At 50.1% G+C, this 25,570-nt stretch overlaps 1 protein-coding gene across 1 annotated transcript in view; it reads left to right on the top strand.

The window, feature by feature from the left end:
• Positions 1-25,570, top strand: part of LOC139575413 (Golgi apparatus protein 1-like) — an 81,599-nt gene that overhangs the window by 45,441 nt on the left and 10,588 nt on the right. Inside the window, exons 13-21 of the mRNA XM_071400352.1 lie at positions 2,526-2,612; positions 5,351-5,413; positions 5,803-5,916; positions 7,749-7,837; positions 8,230-8,347; positions 12,172-12,402; positions 14,833-14,956; positions 15,199-15,443; positions 24,471-24,699. Of these exons, the coding sequence (XP_071256453.1) occupies positions 2,526-2,612; positions 5,351-5,413; positions 5,803-5,916; positions 7,749-7,837; positions 8,230-8,347; positions 12,172-12,402; positions 14,833-14,956; positions 15,199-15,443; positions 24,471-24,699 (1,300 nt within the window). The remainder of the gene's footprint in view (positions 1-2,525; positions 2,613-5,350; positions 5,414-5,802; positions 5,917-7,748; positions 7,838-8,229; positions 8,348-12,171; positions 12,403-14,832; positions 14,957-15,198; positions 15,444-24,470; positions 24,700-25,570) is intronic.

Here is a 25,570-nt window from a genome sequence, read left to right as displayed (position 1 = left end):
CATCAGATCCTTCCACATAGGCTTGTAGTAGACTGGGGCCCACATAGGCTTGTAGTAGGCTGGGGCCCACATAGGCTTGTAGTAGGCTGGGGCCCACATAGGCTTGTAGTAGGCTGGGGCCCACATAGGCTTGTAGTAGGCTGGGGCCCACATAGGCTTGTAGTAGGCTGGGGCCCACATAGGCTTGTAGTAGGCTGGGGCCCACATAGGCTTGTAGTAGGCTGGGGCCCACATAGGCTTGTAGTAGGCTGGGGCCCACATAGGCTTGTAGTAGGCTGGGGCCCACATAGGCTTGTAGTAGGCTGGGGCCCACATAGGCTTGTAGTAGGCTGGGGCCCACATAGGCTTGTAGTAGGCTGGGGCCCACATAGGCTTGTAGTAGGCTGGGGCCCACATAGGCTTGTAGTAGGCTGGGGCCCACATAGGCTTGTAGTAGGCTGGGGCCCACATAGGCTTGTAGTAGGCTGGGGCCCACATAGGCTTGTAGTAGGCTGGGGCCCACATAGGCTTGTTGTAGGCTGGGGCCCACATAGGCTTGTAGTAGGCTGGGGCCCACATAGGCTTGTAGTAGGCTGGGGCCCACATAGGCTTGTAGTAGGCTGGGGCCCACATAGGCTTGTAGTAGGCTGGGGCCCACATAGGCTTGTAGTAGGCTGGGGCCCACATAGGCTTGTAGTAGGCTGGGGCCCACATAGGCTTGTAGTAGGCTGGGGCCCACATAGGCTTGTAGTAGGCTGGGGCCCACATAGGCTTGTAGTAGGCTGGGGCCCACATAGGCTTGTAGTAGGCTGGGGTCCACATAGGCTTGTAGTAGGCTGGGGCCCACATAGGCTTGTAGTAGGCTGGGGCCCACATAGGCTTGTAGTAGACTGGGGCCCACATAGGCTTGTAGTAGGCTGGGGCCCACATAGGCTTGTAGTAGGCTGGGGCCCACATAGGCTTGTAGTAGACTGGGGCCCACATAGGCTTGTAGTAGGCTGGGGCCCACATAGGCTTGTAGTAGGCTGGGGCCCACATAGGCTTGTAGTAGGCTGGGGCCCACATAGGCTTGTAGTAGACTGGGGCCCACATAGGCTTGTAGTAGGCTGGGGCACACATAGGCTTGTAGTAGGCTGGGGCACACATAGGCTTGTAGTAGGCTGGGGCACACATAGGCTTGTAGTAGGCTGGGGCCCACATAGGCTTGTAGTAGGCTGGGGCCCACATAGGCTTGTAGTAGGCTGGGGCCCACATAGGCTTGTAGTAGGCTGGGGCCCACATAGGCTTGTAGTAGGCTGGGGCCCACATAGGCTTGTAGTAGGCTGGGGCCCACATAGGCTTGTAGTAGGCTGGGGTCCACATAGGCTTGTAGTAGGCTGGGGCCCACATAGGCTTGTAGTAGGCTGGGGCCCACATAGGCTTGTAGTAGGCTGGGGCCCACATAGGCTTGTAGTAGGCTGGGGCCCACATAGGCTTGTAGTAGGCTGGGGCCCACATAGGCTTGTAGTAGGCTGGGGCCCACATAGGCTTGTAGTAGGCTGGGGCGGCATCCAGATGTCCATACCGTTCTTCTCTCATACCGGCAGAGCCATTGGGCCTCTTACCAGAATGCTAACAAAATAAGCACAAACTGATAGGGAAATCACATAGAAGCTGTTAGCTAAATGCTAATGAGCGAAAACAGGTAAATCCAGCTCATAAAGCTATACAAGCATAGCTAGTAAATGTTAGCATAGCTAGTAAATGTTAGCATAGCTAGTAAATGTTAGCATAGCTAGTAAATGTTAGCATAGCTAGTAAATGTTAGCATAGCTAGTAAATGTTAGCATAGCTAGTAAATGTTAGCATAGCTAGTAGCTACCGGATGTCATTGTCAGTGAGTGTGGACATTTACAAGAGAAAGTGAACGAGATAAATTGTGCAAATGAACAAAGTTGTGATGCAGGCTTTTCTGAAGGAAGAGCAGCGTAGTAGCTACAATTAATCACCTTTTTATTGAAAACTTCAAATCAATAGTTTTGAGGATATTGTAAGTCCCCTGGTATACGGTAAATACCAGCCAAGGCTTCTTCCACATCTCCTTCAAGGTTTGGTATCTCTCCATAGACAATCTTGTATTACTGCCCTTGGCTTAGCTTCTCAAATACTGACTGTGTCTGGTTGATGTATCTCTCCATAGACAATCATGTATTACTGCCCTTGGCTTAGCTTCTCAAATACTGACTGTGTTTGGTTGATGTATCTCTCCATAGACAATCATGTATTACTGCCCTTGGCTTCTCAAATACTGACTGTGTCTTGTTGATGTATCTCTCCATAGACAATCATGTATTACTGCCCTTGGCTTCTCAAATACTGACTGTGTTTGCTTGATATATATTAAGACTGCGTTGTGATGGCTTTGTGATGGCGTGTGTGATGGCTTTGTGATGGCGTGTGTGATGGCGTGTGATGGCGAGTGTGATGGTGTGTGACGGCGTTGTGATGGCGTGTGGTGGCGTTGTGATGGCGTGTGTGATGGCGTTGTGATGGCGTGTGTGTTCTAGGAGTTGGAGTGTCTGCAGGACCACCTGGAAGACCTGCTGTCAGGGTGTGGAGAGGTGGTGGGCAACCTGACAGAGCTGCAGTCTGAGGTACACTATCACTGTCTGCATGTTGGACGTACAGGAGGCTCCAGAATGGTTGGCACCACTATCACTGTCTGCATGTTGGACGTACAGGAGGCTCCAGAATGGTTGGCACCACTATCACTGTCTGCATGTTGGATGTACAGGGGGCTCCAGAATGGTTGGCACCACTATCACTGTCTGCATGTTGGACGTACAGGGGGCTCCAGAATGGTTGGCACCACTATCACTGTCTGCATGTTGGACGTACAGGGGGCTCCAGAGTTATTGGCACCACTACCACTGTCTGCATGTTGGACGTACAGGGGGCTCCAGAATGGTTGGCACCACTATCACTGTCTGCATGTTGGACGTACAGGGGGCTCCAGAATGGTTGGCACCACTATCACTGTCTGCATGTTGGACGTACAGGGGGCTCCAGAATTATTGGCACCACTATCACTGTCTGCATGTTGGACGTACAGGGGTATCCAGAATGGTTGGCACCACTATCACTGTCTGCATGTTGGACGTACAGGGGGCTCCAGAATTATTGGCACCCTTGATAAAGACAAGAATTACTATATTTATATAGTATGAGTTATAGTAGTACTATATTATATAATATGAGTTATAGTAGTACTATATTATATAGTATGAGTTATAGTAGTACTATATTATATAGTATGAGTTATAGTAGTACTATATTATATAATATGAGTTACATTAGTACTATATTATATAGTATGAGTTATAGTAGTACTATATTATATAATATGAGTTATAGTAGTACTATATTATATAGTATGAGTTATAGTAGTACTATATTATATAGTATGAGTTATAGTAGTACTATATTATATAATATGAGTTACATTAGTACTATATTATATAGTATGAGTTATAGTAGTACTATATTATATAATATGAGTTATAGTAGTACTATATTATATAGTATGAGTTATAGTAGTACTATATTATATAGTATGAGCTATATTAGCGAAAACAGTTTTTTGGACATTTTTGCAAATGTATTAAAAAATGTAAAAACATACCTTATTTACATAAGTATTCAGACCCTTTGCGCTGAGACTCGATATTGAGCTCAGGTGCATATTTGATCATCCTTGAGATGTTTCTACAACTTGATTGGAGGTCACCTGTGGTAAATTCAACTGATTGGACATGATTTGGAAAGGCATACACCTGTTTATATAAGGTCCCACAGTTGACAGTGCATGTCAGAGAAAAAACCAAACCATGAGGTCGAAGGAATTGTCCGTAGAGCTCCGAGACAGGATTGTGTCGAGGCACAGATCTGGGGAAGGCTTCCAAAACATTTCTGCAGCATTGAAGGTCCCCAAGAACACAGTGGCCTCCATCATTCTTAAATGGAAGAAGTTTGGAACCACCGAGACTCTTCCTAGAGCTGGACGCCCGGCCAAACTGAGCAATCGGGAGAAGGGCCTTGGTCAGGGAGGTGACTAAGAACCCAATGGTCACTCTGATAGAGCTCTAGGGTTCCTCTGTAGAGATAGGAGAACCTTCCAGAAGGACAACCATCTCTGCAGCACTCCAACAATCAGGCCTTTATGGTAGAGTGGCCAGATGGAACTCACTCCTCAGTAAAAGATATGACAGCCCACTTGGAGTTTGCCAAAAGGCACCTAAAGACTCTCAGACCATGAGAAACAAGATTCCTTGTTCTGATGAAACCAAGATTGAACTCTTTGGCCTGAATGCCAAGCATCACGTCTGGAGGAAACCTGGCACCATCCCTACGGTGAAGCATGGTGGTGGCAGCATCATGCTGTGGGGATGTTTTTCAGCGGCAGGTACTCGGAGACTAGTCAGGATCGAGGGAAAGATGAACTGAGCCAAGTACAGAGAGATCCTTGACGAAAACCTGCTCCAGAGCGTTCAGGACCTCAGACTGGGGCGAATGTTCAACATCCAACAGAACAACGACCCTAAAAACACAGCCAAGATAACGCAGGAGTGGTTCCGGGACGTGTCTCTGAATGTCCTTGAGTGGCCCGGACTTGAACCCGATACAACATCTCTTGAGAGACCCTGAAAATAGCTGTGCAGCGATGCTCCCCATCCAACCTGACAGAGCTTGAGAGGATCTGCAGAGAAGAATGGGAGAAACTCCCCAAATACAGGTGTGCCAAGCTTTTAGCGTCATACCCAAGAAGACTCAAGGCTGTAATCGCTGCCAAAGGTGCTTCAACAAAGTACTGAGTAAAGGGTCTGAATACTTATGTAATTGTCATTTTTCAGTTTTTTATTTGTAATAAATTTGCAAACATTTCTTAACCTGTGTTTGCTTTGTCATTATGGGGTATTGTGATGTCATTATGGGGTATTGTGATGTCATTATGGGATATTGTGATGTCATTATGGGATATTGTGATGTCATTATGGGATATTGTGATGTCATTATGGGATATTGTGTGTAGACTGAGGGATTATTTCTGTTTAAATCCATTTTAGAATAAGGCTGTAAAGTAACAAACTGTGGAGAAAGTCCAGTGATCTGAATCGTTTCCTAATGTTCCGTAGTTGTGTTATTTTATCCAGTCTTTTTTGCTCATCTTTATCAACCATTCTGTGTGATGTATCTCTGTATATGAATGTCTCTGGCTGACATGGTCTCTCTGCTGTGATAGGACATCTTTATCAAGGGTGCCAACCATTCAGTATGTATGATGTATCTCTGTATATGAATATCTCTGGCTGACATGGTCTCTCTGCTGTGATAGGACATTCATATTGAGGCCCTGCTGATCCGGGCTTGTCAACCTGTCATCCAGACTCACTGCCATGTAAGTTCCAACAGATCCAGAACTCAGCTCTCTCACTCTGCCTGACCTCAGAACAGATTCTCCTCTTTTGGCAAGTCCAAAATATAAAAACAAGATATCCCAACAAACACATCTCTCTCTCCTCTCTCCAGGATGTATCTGATAACCAGGTGGATACAGGGGATGTGATGGAGTGTCTGGTCCAGAACAAACACATCTCTCTCCTCTCTCTCCTCCAGGATGTATCTGATAACCAGGTGGATACAGGGGATGTGATGGAGTGTCTGGTCCAGAACAAACACATCTCTCTCCTCTCTCTCCAGGATGTATCTGATAACCAGGTGGATACAGGGGATGTGATGGAGTGTCTGGTCCAGAACAAACACATCTCTCTCCTCTCTCTCCTCCAGGATGTATCTGATAACCAGGTGGATACAGGGGATCTGATGGAGTGTCTGGTCCAGAACAAACACCAGAAGGAGATGAACAGCAAGTGTACCGTGGGAGTTACACACTTCCAACTGGTGGGTCACTGTCACTATGACAACACGCACACTGACTCAGGTACACACAGCTGGCGGGTCGCTGTCGCTATGACAACACGGACCGAGGAGATGTTGACCTCACTATGACCCCCCCAACTGAACTGAATGCCCTGACTCACACACTCACTATCTCTCTGAATAATCCACAGAATCTCGCAACCACCACACACTCACCTCCCATAGCTGTCTGACCTGAGGTGATGTAAACTGGTTGGATGTGAGGCGATGTAAACCGGTAGGATGTGAGGCGATGTAAACCGGTAGGATGTGAAACGATGTAAACCGGTAGGATGTGAGACGATGTAAACCGGTAGGATGTGAGGCGATGTAAACCGGTAGGAAGTGAGGCGATGTAAACCGGTAGGATGTGAGGCGAAGTAAACCGGTAGGATGTGAGGCGATGTAAACCGGTAGGATGTGAGGCGATGTAAACCGGTAGGATGTGAGGCGATGTAAACCGGTAGGATGTGAGGCGATGTAAACCGTTAGGATGTGGGGCGATGTAAACCGGTAGGATGTGGGGTGATGTAAACCGTTAGGATGTGGGGCGATGTAAACCGGTAGGATGTGAGGCGACGTAAACCGGTAGGATGTGAGGCGACGTAAACCGGTAGGATGTGAGGCGACGTAACCCGGTAGGATGTGAGGCGACGTAACCCGGTAGGATGTGAGGCGACGTAACCCGGTAGGATGTGAGGCGACGTAACCCGGTAGGATGTGAGGCGACGTAAACCGGTAGGATGTGAGGCGACGTAAACCGGTAGGATGTGAGGCGACGTAACCCGGTAGGGGGGGAGGCGACGTAAACCGGTAGGGGGGGAGGCGACGTAAACCGGTAGGGGGGGAGGCGACGTAAACCGGTAGGGGGGGAGGCGACGTAAACCGGTAGTAGGGGAGGCGACGTAAACCGGTAGTAGGGGAGGCGACGTAAACCGGTAGGTGGGGAGGCGACGTAAACCGGTAGGTGGGGAGGCGACGTAAACCGGTAGGGGGGGAGGCGACGTAAACCGGTAGGGGGGGAGGCGACGTAAACCGGTAGGGGGGGAGGCGACGTAAACCGGTAGGCGGGGAGGCGACGTAAACCGGTAGGCGGGGAGGCGACGTAAACCGGTAGGCGGGGAGGCGACGTAAACCGGTAGGCGGGGAGGCGACGTAAACCGGTAGGCGGGGAGGCGACGTAAACCGGTAGGCGGGGAGGCGACGTAAACCGGTAGGTGGGGAGGGGAGGCGACGTAAACCGGTAGGTGGGGAGGGGAGGCGACGTAAACCGGTAGGTGGGGAGGGGAGGCGACGTAAACCGGTAGGTGGGGAGGGGAGGCGACGTAAACCGGTAGGTGGGGAGGCGACGTAAACCGGTAGGTGGGGAGGCGACGTAAACCGGTAGGTGGGGAGGGGACGTAAACCGGTAGGTGGGGAGGGGACGTAAACCGGTAGGTGGGGAGGCGACGTAAACCGGTAGGTGGGGAGGCGACGTAAACCGGTAGGTGGGGAGGCGACGTAAACCGGCAGGTGGGGAGGCGACGTAAACCGGCAGGTGGGGAGGCGACGTAAACCGGCAGGTGGGGAGGCGACGTAAACCGGCAGGTGGGGAGGCGACGTAAACCGGTAGGATGTGAGGCGACGTAAACCGGTAGGTTGGGTAGAGGACGTAAACCGGTAGGTGGGGAGGGGAGGCGACGTAAACCGGTAGGTGGGGAGGTTGAGGCAACGTAAACCGGTAGGAGGGGAGGCACAGGCTTATGTGTAGCTGTATTTGACGACGGGCCGTTGTAGATAATCAACCCTGACTGACTCCATCTCCTCTTTCTCAGATCCAGATGAAGGACTTTCGTTTCTCCTACAAGTTCAAGATGGCGTGTAAAGAGGACGTGCTCAAACTCTGCCCCAACATCAAGAAGAAGTGAGTCAGAACCGGTCCCAATGGCTCCCTATTCCCTATATAGTGCACTACTTAAGACCAGAGCCCTATGGCTCCCTATTCCCTATATAGTGCACTACTTTAGACCAGAGCCCTATGGCTCCCTATTCCCTATATAGTGCACTACTTTAGACCAGTCCCAATGGCTCCCTATTCCCTATATAGTGCACTACTTAAGACCAGTCCCAATGGCTCCCTATTCCCTATATAGAGGTGTGTGCCAGACGGCTACAGAGTCATTTCCATCACTATTACTTTTCATTGTTTGGATCTTCCACTTACTAATTCACCCTCCCTCTGTCTCTCTCTCTCAGTACCACAGTGTTTTACTAATTCACCCTCCCTCTGTCTCTCTGTCTCTGTCTGTCCTCCAGGGTGGATGTAGTGATCTGTCTCAGTACTACAGTGAAGAATGACACTCTGCAGGACGTCAAGGAGCAGCGCGTCTCTCTCAAGTGTCGGAAACAACTCAGAGTAGAGGAGCTGGAGATGGTGAGAGTTACTCCTCTGTTACAACTCAGAGTAGAGGACCTGGAGATGGGGAGAGTTACTCCTCTGTTACAACTCAGAGTAGAGGACCTGGAGATGGGGAGAGTTACTCCTCAGTTACAACTCAGAGTAGAGGACCTGGAGATGGTGAGAGTTACTCCTCTTTTACAACTCAGAGTAGAGGACCTGGAGATGGGGAGAGTTACTCCTCTGTTACAACTCAGAGTAGAGGACCTGGAGATGGGGAGAGTTACAACTCAGAGTAGAGGACCTGGAGATGGGGAGAGTTACTCCTCTGTTACAACTCAGAGTAGAGGACCTGGAGATGGGGAGAGTTACTCCTCTGTTACAACTCAGAGTAGAGGACCTGGAGATGGGGAGAGTTACTCCTCTGTTACAACTCAGAGTAGAGGACCTGGAGATGGGGAGAGTTACTCCTCTGTTACAACTCAGAGTAGAGGACCTGGAGATGGGGAGAGTTACTCCTCTGTTACAACTCAGAGTAGAGGACCTGGAGATGGGGAGAGTTACTCCTCTGTTACAACTCAGAGTAGAGGAGCTGGAGATGGGGAGAGTTACTCCTCTGTTACAACTCAGAGTAGAGGAGCTGGAGATGGGGAGAGTTACTCCTCTGTTACAACTCAGAGTAGAGGACCTGGAGATGGGGAGAGTTACAACTCAGAGTAGAGGACCTGGAGATGGTGAGAGTTACTCCTCTGTTACAACTCAGAGTAGAGGAGCTGGAGATGGGGAGAGTTACTCCTCTGTTACAACTCAGAGTAGAGGACCTGGAGATGGTGAGAGTTACTCCTCTGTTACAACTCAGAGTAGAGGACCTGGAGATGGGGAGAGTTACTCCTCTGTTACAACTCAGAGTAGAGGACCTGGAGATGGGGAGGGTTACTCCTCTGTTACAACTCAGAGTAGAGGACCTGGAGATGGGGAGAGTTACTCCTCTGTTACAACTCAGAGTAGAGGAGCTGGAGATGGTGAGAGTTACTCCTCAGTTACAACTCAGAGTAGAGGACCTGGAGATGGGGAGAGTTACAACTCAGAGTAGAGGAGCTGGAGATGGGGAGGGTTACTCCTCTGTTACAACTCAGAGTAGAGGAGCTGGAGATGGGGAGAGTTACTCCTCTGTTATAACTCAGAGTAGAGGACCTGGAGATGGGGAGAGATACTCCTCTGTTACAACTCAGAGTAGAGGACCTGGAGATGGGGAGAGTTACTCCTCTGTTACAACTCAGAGTAGAGGAGCTGGAGATGGGGAGAGTTACTCCTCTGTTACAACTCAGAGTAGAGGACCTGGAGATGGGGAGAGTTACTCCTCTGTTACAACTCAGAGTAGAGGACCTGGAGATGGGGAGAGTTACTCCTCTGTTACAACTCAGAGTAGAGGACCTGGAGATGGGGAGAGTTACTCCTCTGTTACAACTCAGAGTAGAGGAGCTGGAGATGGTGAGAGTTACTCCTCTGTTACAAGTCAGAGTAGAGGACCTGGAGATGGGGAGAGTTACAACTCAGAGTAGAGGACCTGGAGATGGGGAGAGTTACTCCTCTGTTACAACTCAGAGTAGAGGACCTGGAGATGGGGAGAGTTACAACTCAGAGTAGAGGAGCTGGAGATGGGGAGAGTTACTCCTCTGTTACAACTCAGAGTAGAGGACCTGGAGATGGGGAGAGTTACAACTCAGAGTAGAGGACCTGGAGATGGGGAGAGTTACTCCTCTGTTACAACTCAGAGTAGAGGACCTGGAGATGGGGAGAGTTACAACTCAGAGTAGAGGAGCTGGAGATGGGGAGAGTTACTCCTCTGTTACAACTCAGAGTAGAGGACCTGGAGATGGGGAGAGTTACTCCTCTGTTATAACTCAGAGTAGAGGACCTGGAGATGGTGAGAGTTACTCCTCAGTTACAACTCAGAGTAGAGGACCTGGAGATGGGGAGAGTTACTCCTCTGTTACAACTCAGAGTAGAGGACCTGGAGATGGGGAGAGTTACTCCTCTGTTACAACTCAGAGTAGAGGAGCTGGAGATGGTGAGAGTTACTCCTCAGTTACAACTCAGAGTAGAGGACCTGGAGATGGGGAGAGTTACTCCTCTGTTACAACTCAGAGTAGAGGACCTGGAGATGGGGAGAGTTACAACTCAGAGTAGAGGAGCTGGAGATGGGGAGGGTTACTCCTCTGTTACAACTCAGAGTAGAGGACCTGGAGATGGGGAGAGTTACAACTCAGAGTAGAGGAGCTGGAGATGGGGAGGGTTACTCCTCTGTTACAACTCAGAGTAGAGGAGCTGGAGATGGGGAGAGTTACTCCTCTGTTACAACTCAGAGTAGAGGAGCTGGAGATGGGGAGAGTTACTCCTCTGTTACAACTCAGAGTAGAGGACCTGGAGATGGGGAGAGTTACTCCTCTGTTACAACTCAGAGTAGAGGACCTGGAGATGGGGAGAGTTACAACTCAGAGTAGAGGAGCTGGAGATGGGGAGGGTTACTCCTCTGTTACAACTCAGAGTAGAGGAGCTGGAGATGGGGAGAGTTACTCCTCTGTTACAACTCAGAGTAGAGGAGCTGGAGATGGGGAGAGTTACTCCTCTGTTACAACTCAGAGTAGAGGACCTGGAGATGGGGAGAGTTACTCCTCTGTTACAACTCAGAGTAGAGGACCTGGAGATGGGGAGAGTTACTCCTCTGTTACAACTCAGAGTAGAGGACCTGGAGATGGGGAGAGTTACAACTCAGAGTAGAGGAGCTGGAGATGGGGAGAGTTACTCCTCTGTTACAACTCAGAGTAGAGGACCTGGAGATGGGGAGAGTTACTCCTCAGTTACAACTCAGAGTAGAGGACCTGGAGATGGGGAGAGTTACTCCTCTGTTACAACTCAGAGTAGAGGACCTGGAGATGGGGAGAGTTACAACTCAGAGTAGAGGAGCTGGAGATGGGGAGAGTTACTCCTCTGTTACAACTCAGAGTAGAGGACCTGGAGATGGGGAGAGTTACAACTCAGAGTAGAGGAGCTGGAGATGGGGAGAGATACACCTCTGTTACAACTCAGAGTAGAGGAGCTGGAGATGGGGAGAGTTACTCCTCTGTTACAACTCAGAGTAGAGGACCTGGAGATGGTGAGAGTTACTCCTCTGTTACAACTCAGAGTAGATGACCTGGAGATGGGGAGAGTTACTCCTCTGTTACAACTCAGAGTGGAGGCACTGGAGATGGGGAGAGTTACTCCTCTGTCTGGTATTTGTTTACCTGCTTTTGGTTGTGCAATACTCCCCTGGTCAGCTACTTGGCCCTGTCCACTTGGACCTGTGGAGTCCTTATTAGGCCTGACTAAGCTGTTGGACAGTCTTTAACTCATTTGTCAGCTCCAGCCATCTCTGGTGGCCGTCCTGCCAGGTTAGCTGCAGGGAACTAGAGTGGAGACCATTAAAACACAGCATTAGCAGGACAGACATGTCGTCCTATTTGGTAAATATTCATTGTCAACTATTCATATCAAACATACATCATTTTTCTCCTCTCATTTCTCCTCCTTTCTCTCTCCTCCCTCCTCTCCTCTCCTCCCTCCTCTCCTCTCCTCCTCTCCTCCCTCCTCTCCTCTCCTCCTCTCCTCCCTTCTCTCCTCCTTCTCTCTCCTCCTTCTCTCTTCTCCCTCTCCTCTCCTCCCTCCTCTCCTCCCTCCTCTCCTCCTTCTCTCTTCTCCCTCCTCTCCTCCCTTCTCTCTCTCCTCCTCTCCTCCCTCCTCTCCTCCCTCCTCTCCTCCCTTCTCTCTCTCTCCTCTCTCCTCTCTCCTCTCGCCTCTCCTCTCTTCTCTCTCTGCAGTCAGAGGACATTCGTCTGGAACCTCAGTTGTATGAGCTGTGTAAGACGGACATCGGGAGGCTCTGCTCCAACGTGGTGTTCGGTAACGCTCAGATGATGGAGTGTTTAAAGGAGAGGAAGAAGCAGCTGTCTCAGCAGTGCCACCAGAGGGTGTTTCAACGACAGGAAGGAGAGATGCTGGATCCAGAACTGGACTACCAACTCATGAGGGTCTGCAAGCAGATGATAAAGGTGAGGGGGACACCGCCGCGTGACTGTGGAGGGGGACGACGCCGCCGTGTGACTGTGGTGAGGGGGGACACCGCCGTGTGACTGTGGTGAGGGGGGACACCGCCGTGTGACTGTGGTGAGGGGGGACACCGCCGTGTGACTGTGGTGAGGGGGGACACCGCCGGGTGACCGTGGTGAGGGGGACACCGTCGTGTGACTGTGGTGAGGGGGACACCGCCGTGTGACTGTGGTGAGGGGGACACCGCCGTGTGACTGTGGTGAGGGGGACACCGCCGCGTGACTGTGGTGAGGGGACCATGTGACTGTGGTGAGGGGGACACCGCCGTGTGACTGTGGAGAAGGGGACACCGCCGTGTGACTGTGGTGAGGGGGGACACCGCCGTGTGACTGTGGTGAGGGGGACACCGCCGCGTGACTGTGGTGAGGGGACCATGTGACTGTGGTGAGGGGGACACCGCCGTGTGACTGTGGAGAGGGGGACACCGCCGTGTGACTGTGGTGAGGGGGACACCGCCGTGTGACTGTGGTGAGGGGGACACCGCCGTGTGACTGTGGTGAGGGGGACACCGCCGTGTGACTGTGGTGAGGGGGGACACCGCCGTGTGACTGTGGTGAGGGGGGACACCGCCGTGTGACTGTGGTGAGGGGGACACTGCCGTGTGACTGTGGTGAGGGGGACACCGCCGTGTGACTGTGGTGAGGGGGACACCGCCGTGTGACTGTGGTGAGGGGGACTCCGCCGTGTGACTGTGGTGAGGGGGACACCGCCGTGTGACTGTGGTGAGGGGGGACACCGCCGTGTGACTGTGGTGAGGGGGACACCGCCGTGTGACTGTGGTGAGGGGGACACCGCCGTGTGACTGTGGTGAGAGGGGACACCGCCGTGTGACTGTGGTGAGGGGGACACCGCCGTGTGACTGTGGTGAGGGGGACGCCGCCGTGTGACTGTGGTGAGGGGGCACACCGCCGTGTGACTGTGGTGAGGGGGACACCGCCGTGTGACTGTGGTGAGGGGGACACCGCCGTGTGACTGTGGTGAGGGGACCGTGTGACTGTGGTGAGGGGGACACCGCCGTGTGACTGTGGTGAGGGGGACACCGCCGTGTGACTGTGGTGAGGGGACCGTGTGACTGTGGTGAGGGGGGACACCGCTGTGTGACTGTGGTGAGGGGACCGTGTGACTGTGGTGAGGGGGGACACCGCCGTGTGACTGTGGTGAGGGGGACACCGCCGTGTGACTGTGGTGAGGGGGACACCGCCGTGTGACTGTGGTGAGGGGGACTCCGCCGTGTGACTGTGGTGAGGGGGACACCGCCGTGGGACTGTGGTGAGGGGGACGCCGCCGCGTGACTGTGGTGAGGGGGACACCGCCGTGTGACCGTGGTGAGGGGGACACCGCCGCGTGACTGTGGTGAGGGGGACACCGCCGTGTGACCGTGGTGAGGGGGGACACCGCCGTGTGACTGTGGTGAGGGGGGACACCGCCGTGTGACTGTGGTGAGGGGACCGTGTGACTGTGGTGAGGGGGACGCCGCCGCGTGACTGTGGTGAGGGGGAACACCGCCGCGTGACTGTGGTGAGGGGGGACACCGCCGTGTGACTGTGGTGAGGGGGACACCGCCGCGGGACTGTGGTGAGGGGGGCACCGCCGCGTGACTGTGGTGAGGGGGACACCGCCGCGTGACCGTGGTGATGGGGACACCGCCGTGTGACTGTGGTGAGGGGGACACCGCCGTGTGACTGTGGTGAGGGGGGACACCGCCGTGTGACTGTGGTGAGGGGACCGTGTGACTGTGGTGAGGGGGACGCCGCCGCGTGACTGTGGTGAGGGGGAACACCGCCGCGTGACTGTGGTGAGGGGGACACCGCCGTGTGACTGTGGTGAGGGGGACACCGCCGTGTGACTGTGGTGAGGGGGACACCGCCGTGTGACTGTGGTGAGGGGGACACCGCCGTGTGACTGTGGTTAACTTGTATGTCTATGTCCTCTCTCCGTCCTCTCTCTGTCTCTGTCCCTCCTGTCCTCTCTGTCCCTCCTGTCCTCTCTCTCTCTCTCTGTCCCTCCTGTCCTCTCTCTCTCTCTTTCTGTCCTCTCTCTCTCTCTCTCTGTCTCTGTCCCTCCTGTCCCCTCTCTCTCTCTGTCCCTCCTGTCCTCTCTCTCTCTCTGTCTCTGTCTCTGTCTCTGTCCCTCCTGTCCTCTCTCTGTCCCTCTCTCTGTCCCTCCTGTCCTCGTTCTCTCTCTCTCTCTCTCTCTCTCTCTCTCTCTCTCTCTCTCTCTCTCTCTCTCTCTCTCCCTCTCTCTCTCTCTCTCTCTCTCTCTCTCTCTCTCTCTCTCTCTCTCTCTCTCTCTCTCCTGTCCTCTGTCTCTGTCCCTCCTGTCCTCTGTCTCTGTCCCTCCTGTCCTCTCTGTCCCTCCTGTCCTCTCTCCAGCGGTTCTGTACGGATGCGGATACTAAGAACATGCTGCAGTGTCTGAAACAGAACAAGAACTCTGAACTGATGGATCCCAAGTGTAAACAGATGATCACCAAGAGACAGATCACACAGAACACAGGTAACACACACTCACACACACTCACACAGAGAACACAGGTAACACACACACTCACACAGAGAACACAGGTAACACACTCACACAGAGAACACAGGTAACACACACACTCTCACACAGAACACAGGTACCACACACTCTCACACTCTCACACAGGTAACACACTCTCACAGAGAACACAGGTAGACCTCTGGTCATGTAGACCTAGTGTCTCTGATATTTCTGGTTGTCTTCCTCTCTCTCAGACTACAGGTTGAACCCAATATTGAGAAAGGCCTGTAAGGCAGACATCCCTAAATTCTGTCAGCCAATCCTGAACAAGGCCAGTGATGACAGTGAACTGGAGGGCCAGGTGATTGGTTGTCTGAAGCTGAAATACGCCGACCAGCGTCTCTCTCCAGACTGTGAGGACCAGATCAGAGTGATCCTTCAGGAGTCGGCGCTGGACTACAGACTGGACCCCCAGCTACAGATCCACTGTGTTGAGGAGGTGAGGAGTTAACATGTTAATATATAATACCATTTACACTGTCCTGGACTACAGACTGGACCCCCAGCTACAGATCCACTGTGCAGAGGAGGTGAGGAGTTAACATGTTAATACATAATACCATTTACACTGTCCTGGACTACAGACTGGACCCCCAGCTACAGATCCACTGTGTTGAGGAGGTGAGGAGTTAACATGTTAATATATAATACCATTTACACTGTCCTGGACTACAGACTGGACCCCCAGCTACAGATCCACTGTGTTGAGGAGGTGAGGAGTTAACATGTTAATATATAATACCATTTACACTGTCCTGGACTACAGACTGGACCCCCAGCTACAGATCCACTGTGTTGAGGAGGTGAGGAGTTAACATGTTAATACATAATACCATTTACACTGTCCTGGACTACAGACTGGACCCCCAGCTACAGATCCACTGTGTTGAGGAGGTGAGGAGTTAACATGTTAATATATAATACCATTTACACTGTCCTGGACTACAGACTGGACCCCCAGCTACAGATCCACTGTGCTGAGGAGGTGAGGAGTTAACATGTTAATATATAATACCATTTACACTGTCCTGGACTACAGACTGGACCCCCAGCTACAGATCCACTGTGTTGAGGAGGTGAGGAGTTAACATGTTAATATATAATACCATTTACACTGTCCTGGACTACAGACTAGACCCCCAGCTACAGATCCACTGTGTTGAGGAGGTGAGGAGTTAACATGTTAATATATAATACCATTTACACTGTCCTGGACTACAGACTGGACCCCCAGCTACAGATCCACTGTGTTGAGGAGGTGAGGAGTTAACATGTTAATATATAATACCATTTACACTGTCCTGGACTACAGACTGGACCCCCGGCTACAGATCCACTGTGTTGAGGAGGTGAGGAGTTAACATGTTAATATATAATACCATTTACACTGTCCTGGACTACAGACTGGACCCCCAGCTACAGATCCACTGTGTTGAGGAGGTGAGGAGTTAACATGTTAATATATAATACCATTTACACTGTCCTGGACTACAGACTGGACCAGCTACAGATCCACTGTGTTGAGGAGGTGAGGAGTTAACATGTTAATATATAATACCATTTACACTGTCCTGGACTACAGACTGGACCCCCGGCTACAGATCCACTGTGTTGAGGAGGTGAGGAGTTAACATGTTAATATATAATACCATTTACACTGTCCTGGACTACAGACTAGACCCCCAGCTACAGATCCACTGTGTTGAGGAGGTGAGGAGTTAACATGTTAATATATAATACCATTTACACTGTCCTGGACTACAGACTGGACCCCCAGCTACAGATCCACTGTGTTGAGGAGGTGAGGAGTTAACATGTTAATATATAATACCATTTACACTGTCCTGGACTACAGACTGGACCCCCGGCTACAGATCCACTGTGTTGAGGAGGTGAGGAGTTAACATGTTAATATATAATACCATTTACACTGTCCTGGACTACAGACTAGACCCCCAGCTACAGATCCACTGTGTTGAGGAGGTGAGGAGTTAACATGTTAATATATAATACCATTTACACTGTCCTGGACTACAGACTAGACCCCCAGCTACAGATCCACTGTGTTGAGGAGGTGAGGAGTTAACATGTTAATATATAATACCATTTACACTGTCCTGGACTACAGACTGGACCCCCAGCTACAGATCCACTGTGTTGAGGAGGTGAGGAGTTAACATGTTAATATATAATACCATTTACACTGTCCTGGACTACAGACTGGACCCCCAGCTACAGATCCACTGTGTTGAGGAGGTGAGGAGTTAACATGTTAATATATAATACCATTTACACTGTCCTGGACTACAGACTGGACCCCCAGCTACAGATCCACTGTGTTGAGGAGGTGAGGAGTTAACATGTTAATATATAATACCATTTACACTGTCCTGGACTACAGACTGGACCCCCAGCTACAGATCCACTGTGTTGAGGAGGTGAGGAGTTAACATGTTAATATATAATACCATTTACACTGTCCTGGACTACAGACTGGACCCCCAGCTACAGATCCACTGTGTTGAGGAGGTGAGGAGTTAACATGTTAATATATAATACCATTTACACTGTCCTGGACTACAGACTGGACCCCCAGCTACAGATCCACTGTGTTGAGGAGGTGAGGAGTTAACATGTTAATACATAATACCATTTACACTGTCCTGAAGAGTACCGGTCCCAGAGGACCAGCTTTACTGTCCTGAAGAGACCGGTCCCAGGGGACCAGCTTTACTGTCCTGAAGAGACCGGTCCCAGGGGACCAGCTTTACTGTCCTGAAGAGACCGGTCCCAGGGGACCAGCTTTACTGTCCTGAAGAGACCGGTCCCAGGGGACCAGCTTTACTGTCCCTGAGATGGTTACTAATAAATAACACCATTTACACTGTCCTGAATAGACCGGCCCCAAACCAGGCCAGACTGCTGTCCCTGAGAGATGGTACCTGCTACTTAACATCTAAACCAGGCCAGACTGCTGTCCCTGAGAGATGGTTACTGCTACTTAACATCTAAACTAGGCCAGACTGCTGTCCCTGAGAGATGGTTACTGCTACTTAACATCTAAACCAGGCCAGACTGCTGTCCCTGAGAGATGGTTACTGCTACTTAATATCTAAACCAGGCCAGACTGCTGTCCCTGAGAGATGGTTACTGCTACTTAACATCTAAACCAGGCCAGACTGCTGTCCCTGAGAGATGGTTACTGCTACTTAACATCTAAACCAGGCCAGACTGCTGTCCCTGAGAGATGGTTACTGCTACTTAACATCTAAACCAGGCCAGACTGCTGTCCCTGAGAGATGGTTACTGCTACTTAACATCTAAACCAGGCCAGACTGCTGTCCCTGAGAGATGGTTACTGCTACTTAACATCTAAACCAGGCCAGACTGCTGTCCCTGAGAGATGGTTACTGCTGCTTAACATCTAAACCAGGCCAGACTGCTGTCCCTGAGATGGTTACTGCTACTTAACATCTGAACCAGGCCAGACTGCTGTCCCTGAGATGGTTACTGCTACTTAACATCTAAACATCTAAACCAGGCCAGACTGCTGTCCCTGAGAGATGGTTACTGCTACTTAACATCTAAACCAGGCCAGACTGCTGTCCCTGAGATGGTTACTGCTACTTAACATCTAAACATCTAAACCAGGCCAGACTGCTGTCCCTGAGAGATGGTTACTGCTACTTAACATCTAAACCAGGCCAGACTGCTGTCCCTGAGAGATGGTTACTGCTACTTAACATCTAAACCAGGCCAGACTGCTGTCCCTGAGATGGTTACTGCTACTTAACATCTGAACCAGGCCAGACTGCTGTCCCTGAGAGATGGTTACTGCTACTTAACATCTAAACCAGGCCAGACTGCTGTCCCTGAGAGATGGTTACTGCTACTTAACATCTAAACCAGGCCAGACTGCTGTCCCTGAGAGATGGTTACTGCTACTAAACATCTAAACCAGGCCAGACTGCTGTCCCTGAGAGATGGTTACTGCTACTTAACATCTAAACCAGGCCAGACTGCTGTCCCTGAGAGATAGTTACTGCTACTTAACATCTAAACCAGGCCAGACTGCTGTCCCTGAGAGATGGTTACTGCTACTTAACATCTAAACCAGGCCAGACTGCTGTCCCTGAGAGATGGTTACTGCTACTTAACATCTGAACCAGGCCAGACTGCTGTCCCTGAGAGATGGTTACTGCTACTTAACATCTAAACCAGGCCAGACTGCTGTCCCTGAGAGATGGTTACTGCTACTAAACATCTAAACCAGGCCAGACTGCTGTCCCTGAGAGATGGTTACTGCTACTTAACATCTAAACCAGGCCAGACTGCTGTCCCTGAGAGATGGTTACTGCTACTTAACATCTAAACCAGGCCAGACTGCTGTCCCTGAGAGATGGTTACTGCTACTTAACATCTAAACCAGGCCAGACTGCTGTCCCTGAGAGATGGTTACTGCTACTAAACATCTAAACCAGGCCAGACTGCTGTCCCTGAGAGATGGTTACTGCTACTTAACATCTAAACCAGGCCAGACTGCTGTCCCTGAGAGATGGTTACTGCTACTTAACATCTAAACCAGGCCAGACTGCTGTCCCTGAGAGATGGTTACTGCTACTTAACATCTAAACCAGGCCAGACTGCTGTCCCTGAGAGATGGTTACTGCTACTTAACATCTAAACCAGGCCAGACTGCTGTCCCTGAGATGGTTACTGCTACTTAACATCTAAACCAGGCCAGACTGCTGTCCCTGAGAGATTGTTACTGCTACTTAACATCTAAACCAGGCCAGACTGCTGTCCCTGAGAGATTGTTACTGCTACTTAACATCTAAACCAGGCCAGACTGCTGTCCCTGAGATGGTTACTGCTACTTAACATCTAAACCAGGCCAGACTGCTGTCCCTGAGATGGTTACTGCTACTAAACATCTAAACCAGGCCAGACTGCTGTCCCTGAGAGATGGTTACTGCTACTTAACATCTAAACCAGGCCAGACTGCTGTCCCTGAGAGATGGTTACTGCTACTACACATCTAAACCAGGCCAGACTGCTGTCCCTGAGAGATGGTTACTGCTACTTAACATCTAAACCAGGCCAGACTGCTGTCCCTGAGAGATGGTTACTGCTACTTAATATCTAAACCAGGCCAGACTGCTGTCCCTGAGAGATGGTTACTGCTACTTAACATCTAAACTAGGCCAGACTGCTGTTCCTGAGAGATGGTTACTGCTACTACACATCTAAACCAGGCCAGACTGCTGTCCCTGAGAGATGGTTACTGCTACTACACATCTAAACTAGGCCAGACTGCTGTCCCTGAGAGATGGTTACTGCTACTAAACATCTAAACCAGGCCAGACTGCTGTCCCTGAGAGATGGTTACTGCTACTTAATATCTAAACCAGGCCAGACTGCTGTCCCTGAGAGATGGTTACTGCTACTTAACATCTAAACCAGGCCAGACTGCTGTCCCTGAGAGATGGTTACTGCTACTTAACATCTAAACCAGGCCAGACTGCTGTCCCTGAGAGATAGTTACTGCTACTTAACATCTAAACCAGGCCAGACTGCTGTCCCTGAGAGATGGTTACTGCTACTTAACATCTAAACCAGGCCAGACTGCTGTCCCTGAGAGATGGTTACTGCTACTTAACATCTAAACCAGGCCCGACTGCTGTCCCTGAGAGATGGTTACTGCTACTACACATCTAAACCAGGCCAGACTGCTGTCCCTGAGAGATGGTTACTGCTACTTAACATCTAAACCAGGCCAGACTGCTGTCCCTGAGAGATGGTTACTGCTACGTAACATCTAAACCAGGCCAGACTGCTGTCCCTGAGAGATGGTTACTGCTACTTAACATCTAAACCAGGCCAGACTGCTGTCCCTGAGAGATGGTTACTGCTACTACACATCTAAACCAGGCCAGACTGCTGTCCCTGAGAGATGGTTACTGCTACTTAACATCTAAACCAGGCCAGACTGCTGTCCCTGAGAGATGGTTACTGCTACTTAACATCTAAACCAGGCCAGACTGCTGTCCCTGAGAGATGGTTACTGCTACTTAACATCTAAACCAGGCCAGACTGCTGTCCCTGAGAGATGGTTACTGCTACTTAACATCTAAACCAGGCCAGACTGCTGTCCCTGAGAGATGGTTACTGCTACTTAACATCTAAACCAGGCCAGACTGCTGTCCCTGAGAGATGGTTACTGCTACTTAATATCTAAACCAGGCCAGACTGCTGTCCCTGAGAGATGGTTACTGCTACTTAACATCTAAACTAGGCCAGACTGCTGTTCCTGAGAGATGGTTACTGCTACTACACATCTAAACCAGGCCAGACTGCTGTCCCTGAGAGATGGTTACTGCTACTACACATCTAAACTAGGCCAGACTGCTGTCCCTGAGAGATGGTTACTGCTACTAAACATCTAAACCAGGCCAGACTGCTGTCCCTGAGAGATGGTTACTGCTACTTAATATCTAAACCAGGCCAGACTGCTGTCCCTGAGAGATGGTTACTGCTACTTAACATCTAAACTAGGCCAGACTGCTGTTCCTGAGAGATGGTTACTGCTACTACACATCTAAACCAGGCCAGACTGCTGTCCCTGAGAGATGGTTACTGCTACTACACATCTAAACTAGGCCAGACTGCTGTCCCTGAGAGATGGTTACTGCTACTAAACATCTAAACCAGGCCAGACTGCTGTCCCTGAGAGATGGTTACTGCTACTTAACATCTAAACCAGGCCAGACTGCTGTCCCTGAGAGATGGTTACTGCTACTTAACATCTAAACCAGGCCAGACTGCTGTCCCTGAGAGATGGTTACTGCTACTTAACATCTAAACCAGGCCAGACTGCTGTCCCTGAGAGATGGTTACTGCTACTTAACATCTAAACCAGGCCAGACTGCTGTCCCTGAGATGGTTACTGCTACTTAACATCTAAACCAGGCCAGACTGCTGTCCCTGAGAGATGGTTACTGCTACTTAACATCTAAACCAGGCCAGACTGCTGTCCCTGAGAGATGGTTACTGCTAGTTAACATCTAAACCAGGCCAGACTGCTGTCCCTGAGAGATGGTTACTGCTACTTAACATCTAAACCAGGCCAGACTGCTGTCCCTGAGAGATGGTTACTGCTACTTAACATCTAAACCAGGCCAGACTGCTGTCCCTGAGATGGTTACTGCTACTACACATCTAAACCAGGCCAGACTGCTGTCCCTGAGAGATGGTTACTGCTACTTAACATCTAAACCAGGCCAGACTGCTGTCCCTGAGAGATGGTTACTGCTAGTTAACATCTAAACCAGGCCAGACTGCTGTCCCTGAGAGATGGTTACTGCTACTTAACATCTAAACCAGGCCAGACTGCTGTCCCTGAGAGATGGTTACTGCTACTTAACATCTAAACCAGGCCAGACTGCTGTCCCTGAGAGATGGTTACTGCTACTACACATCTAAACTAGGCCAGACTGCTGTCCCTGAGAGATGGTTACTGCTACTACACATCTAAACTAGGCCAGACTGCTGTCCCTGAGAGATGGTTACTGCTACTTAACATCTAAACCAGGCCAGACTGCTGTCCCTGAGAGATGGTTACTGCTACTACACATCTAAACTAGGCCAGACTGCTGTCCCTGAGAGATGGTTACTGCTACTTAACATCTAAACCAGGCCAGACTGCTGTCCCTGAGATGGTTACTGCTACTTAACATCTAAACCAGGCCAGACTGCTGTCCCTGAGATGGTTACTGCTACTTAACATCTAAACCAGGCCAGACTGCTGTCCCTGAGAGATGGTTACTGCTACTTAACATCTAAACCAGGCCAGACTGCTGTCCCTGAGAGATGGTTACTGCTACTTAACATCTAAACCAGGCCAGACTGCTGTCCCTGAGAGATGGTTACTGCTACTTAACATCTAAACCAGGCCAGACTGCTGTCCCTGAGAGATGGTTACTGCTACTTAACATCTAAACCAGGCCAGACTGCTGTCCCTGAGAGATGGTTACTGCTACTTAACATCTAAACCAGGCCAGACTGCTGTCCCTGAGAGATGGTTACTGCTACTACACATCTAAACTAGGCCAGACTGCTGTCCCTGAGAGATGGTTACTGCTACTTAACATCTAAACCAGGCCAGACTGCTGTCCCTGAGAGATGGTTACTGCTACTACACATCTAAACTAGGCCAGACTGCTGTCCCTGAGAGATGGTTACTGCTACTTAACATCTAAACCAGGCCAGACTGCTGTCCCTGAGATGGTTACTGCTACTTAACATCTAAACCAGGCCAGACTGCTGTCCCTGAGATGGTTACTGCTACTTAACATCTAAACCAGGCCAGACTGCTGTCCCTGAGATGGTTACTGCTACTAAACATCTAAACCAGGCCAGACTGCTGTCCCTGAGAGATGGTTACTGCTACTTAACATCTAAACCAGGCCAGACTGCTGTCCCTGAGAGATGGTTACTGCTACTTAACATCTAAACCAGGCCAGACTGCTGTCCCTGAGAGATGGTTACTGCTACTTAACATCTAAACCAGGCCAGACTGCTGTCCCTGAGAGATGGTTACTGCTACTTAACATCTAAACCAGGCCAGACTGCTGTCCCTGAGAGATGGTTACTGCTACTTAACATCTAAACCAGGCCAGACTGCTGTCCCTGAGAGATGGTTACTGCTACTTAACATCTAAACCAGGCCAGACTGCTGTCCCTGAGAGATGGTTACTGCTACTTAACATCTAAACCAGGCCAGACTGCTGTCCCTGGGAGATGGTTACTGCTACTTAACATCTAAACCAGGCCAGACTGCTGTCCCTGAGAGATGGTTACTGCTACTTAACATCTAAACTAGGCCAGACTGCTGTCCCTGAGAGATGGTTACTGCTACTTAACATCTAAACTAGGCCAGACTGCTGTAAAGTTTATAGAAGAAGGCTTTAGAAATACCATCTGAGATACACAACTAGAGAAGTGACATGCTCTCCCTTCTTCCTCTCTCTTCCTGCCTCTCTCTCCCCCTCTCCATCCCTCCCTGTCATCCTCCCTCTCTCTCCTTCTCTCCCTCCCTCCCTCCCTCCCTCCCTCTCTCTCCTTCTCTCCCTCCCTCCCTCCGTTTTCCTCCCTCCCTCTCTCTCCTTCTCTCTCTCCCCCTCTCCATCCCTCCCTGTCTTCCTCCCTCTCTCTCCTTCTCTTCCTCCCTCCCTCCCTCCGTCTTCCTCCCTCTCTCTCCTTCTCTCCCTCCCTCCCTCCGTCTTCCTCCCTCTCTCTCCTTCTCTCCCTCCCTCCCTCCATCTTCCTCCCTCTCGCTCCCCCTCTCCCTCCCTCCCTGTCTTCCTCTCTCTCTCCCTACCTCTATCTCCCCCTCTTCCTCCCTCTCTCTCTCTCCCTCCCTCCCCGTCTTCCTACACATTCCTCCCTCCCCCTGTCACTCCTCTAGATCCCTGGGCTGTGTGCTGAGGAGGCAGTGGCCCAGGAGCAGACGGGTCAGGTGGAGGAGTGTCTGAAGGCCAACCTGTTGAAGATCAAACACGAGTCGTGTAAGAAGGAGGTGCTGAACATGTTGAAGGAGAGCAAGGCAGACGTCTTCGTTGATCCTGTCCTTCACACGGCCTGCGCCCTCGACCTCAAACACCAGTGTGCTGCCGTCACGCCAGGCAGAGGACGACGTGAGTCCTACACCCACCTGTCTGTTCACAGCCACGTGATCGTATTTAGTAATGACATAGAGGTGTATTTACCTTCCTACACCACCTGTCTGTTCACAGCCACGTGATCGTATTTAGTAATGACATAGAGGTATATTTACCTTCCTACACCACCATGATAGTATTTAGTAATGACATAGAGGTATATTTATCTTCCTACACCACCTGTCTGTTCACAGCCACGTGATCGTATTTAGTAATGACATAGAGGTATATTTACCTTCCTACACCACCATGATGGTATTTAGTAATTTTTATTTTTATTTTTTATTTAACCTTTATTTAACCAGGTAGGCAAATTGAGAACACGTTCTCATTTACAATTGCGACCTGGCCAAGATAAAGCAAAGCAGTTCGACACATACAACAACACATAGTTACACATGGAGTAAAACAAACATATAGTCAATAATACAGTGAAAAAAAATAAAAAATAAGTCTATATACAATGTGAGCAAGTGAGGTGAGATAAGGGAGGTGAAGGCAAACAAATATATGTATAAATAAATAAAAATATAAAAGGCCATGGAGGCGAAGTGAGTACAACACAGCAAGTAAAAAAAAAATAAAAAAAAAAAATAAATAAATAAATAAATAAATACTAAAAAATAATTAAAATAAAAATAAAACAATGGAATGGTTGGTTTGCAGTGGAAGAAAGTGCAAAGTAGAGACAGAAATAATGGGTGCAAAGGAGCAAAATAAATTAATAAATAAATACAGTAGGTAAAGAGGTAGTTGTTTGGGCTAAATTGTAGATGGGTTATGTACAGGTGCAGTAATCTATGAGCTGCTCTGACAGCTGGTGCTTAAAGCTAGTGAGGGAGATAGG

The sequence above is a fragment of the Salvelinus alpinus genome, chromosome 5, assembly GCF_045679555.1.
Source record: "Salvelinus alpinus chromosome 5, SLU_Salpinus.1, whole genome shotgun sequence".
Classification (NCBI taxonomy): Eukaryota; Metazoa; Chordata; class Actinopteri; order Salmoniformes; family Salmonidae; genus Salvelinus; species Salvelinus alpinus.
This window is presented reverse-complemented; position numbering and strand designations above follow the sequence as displayed.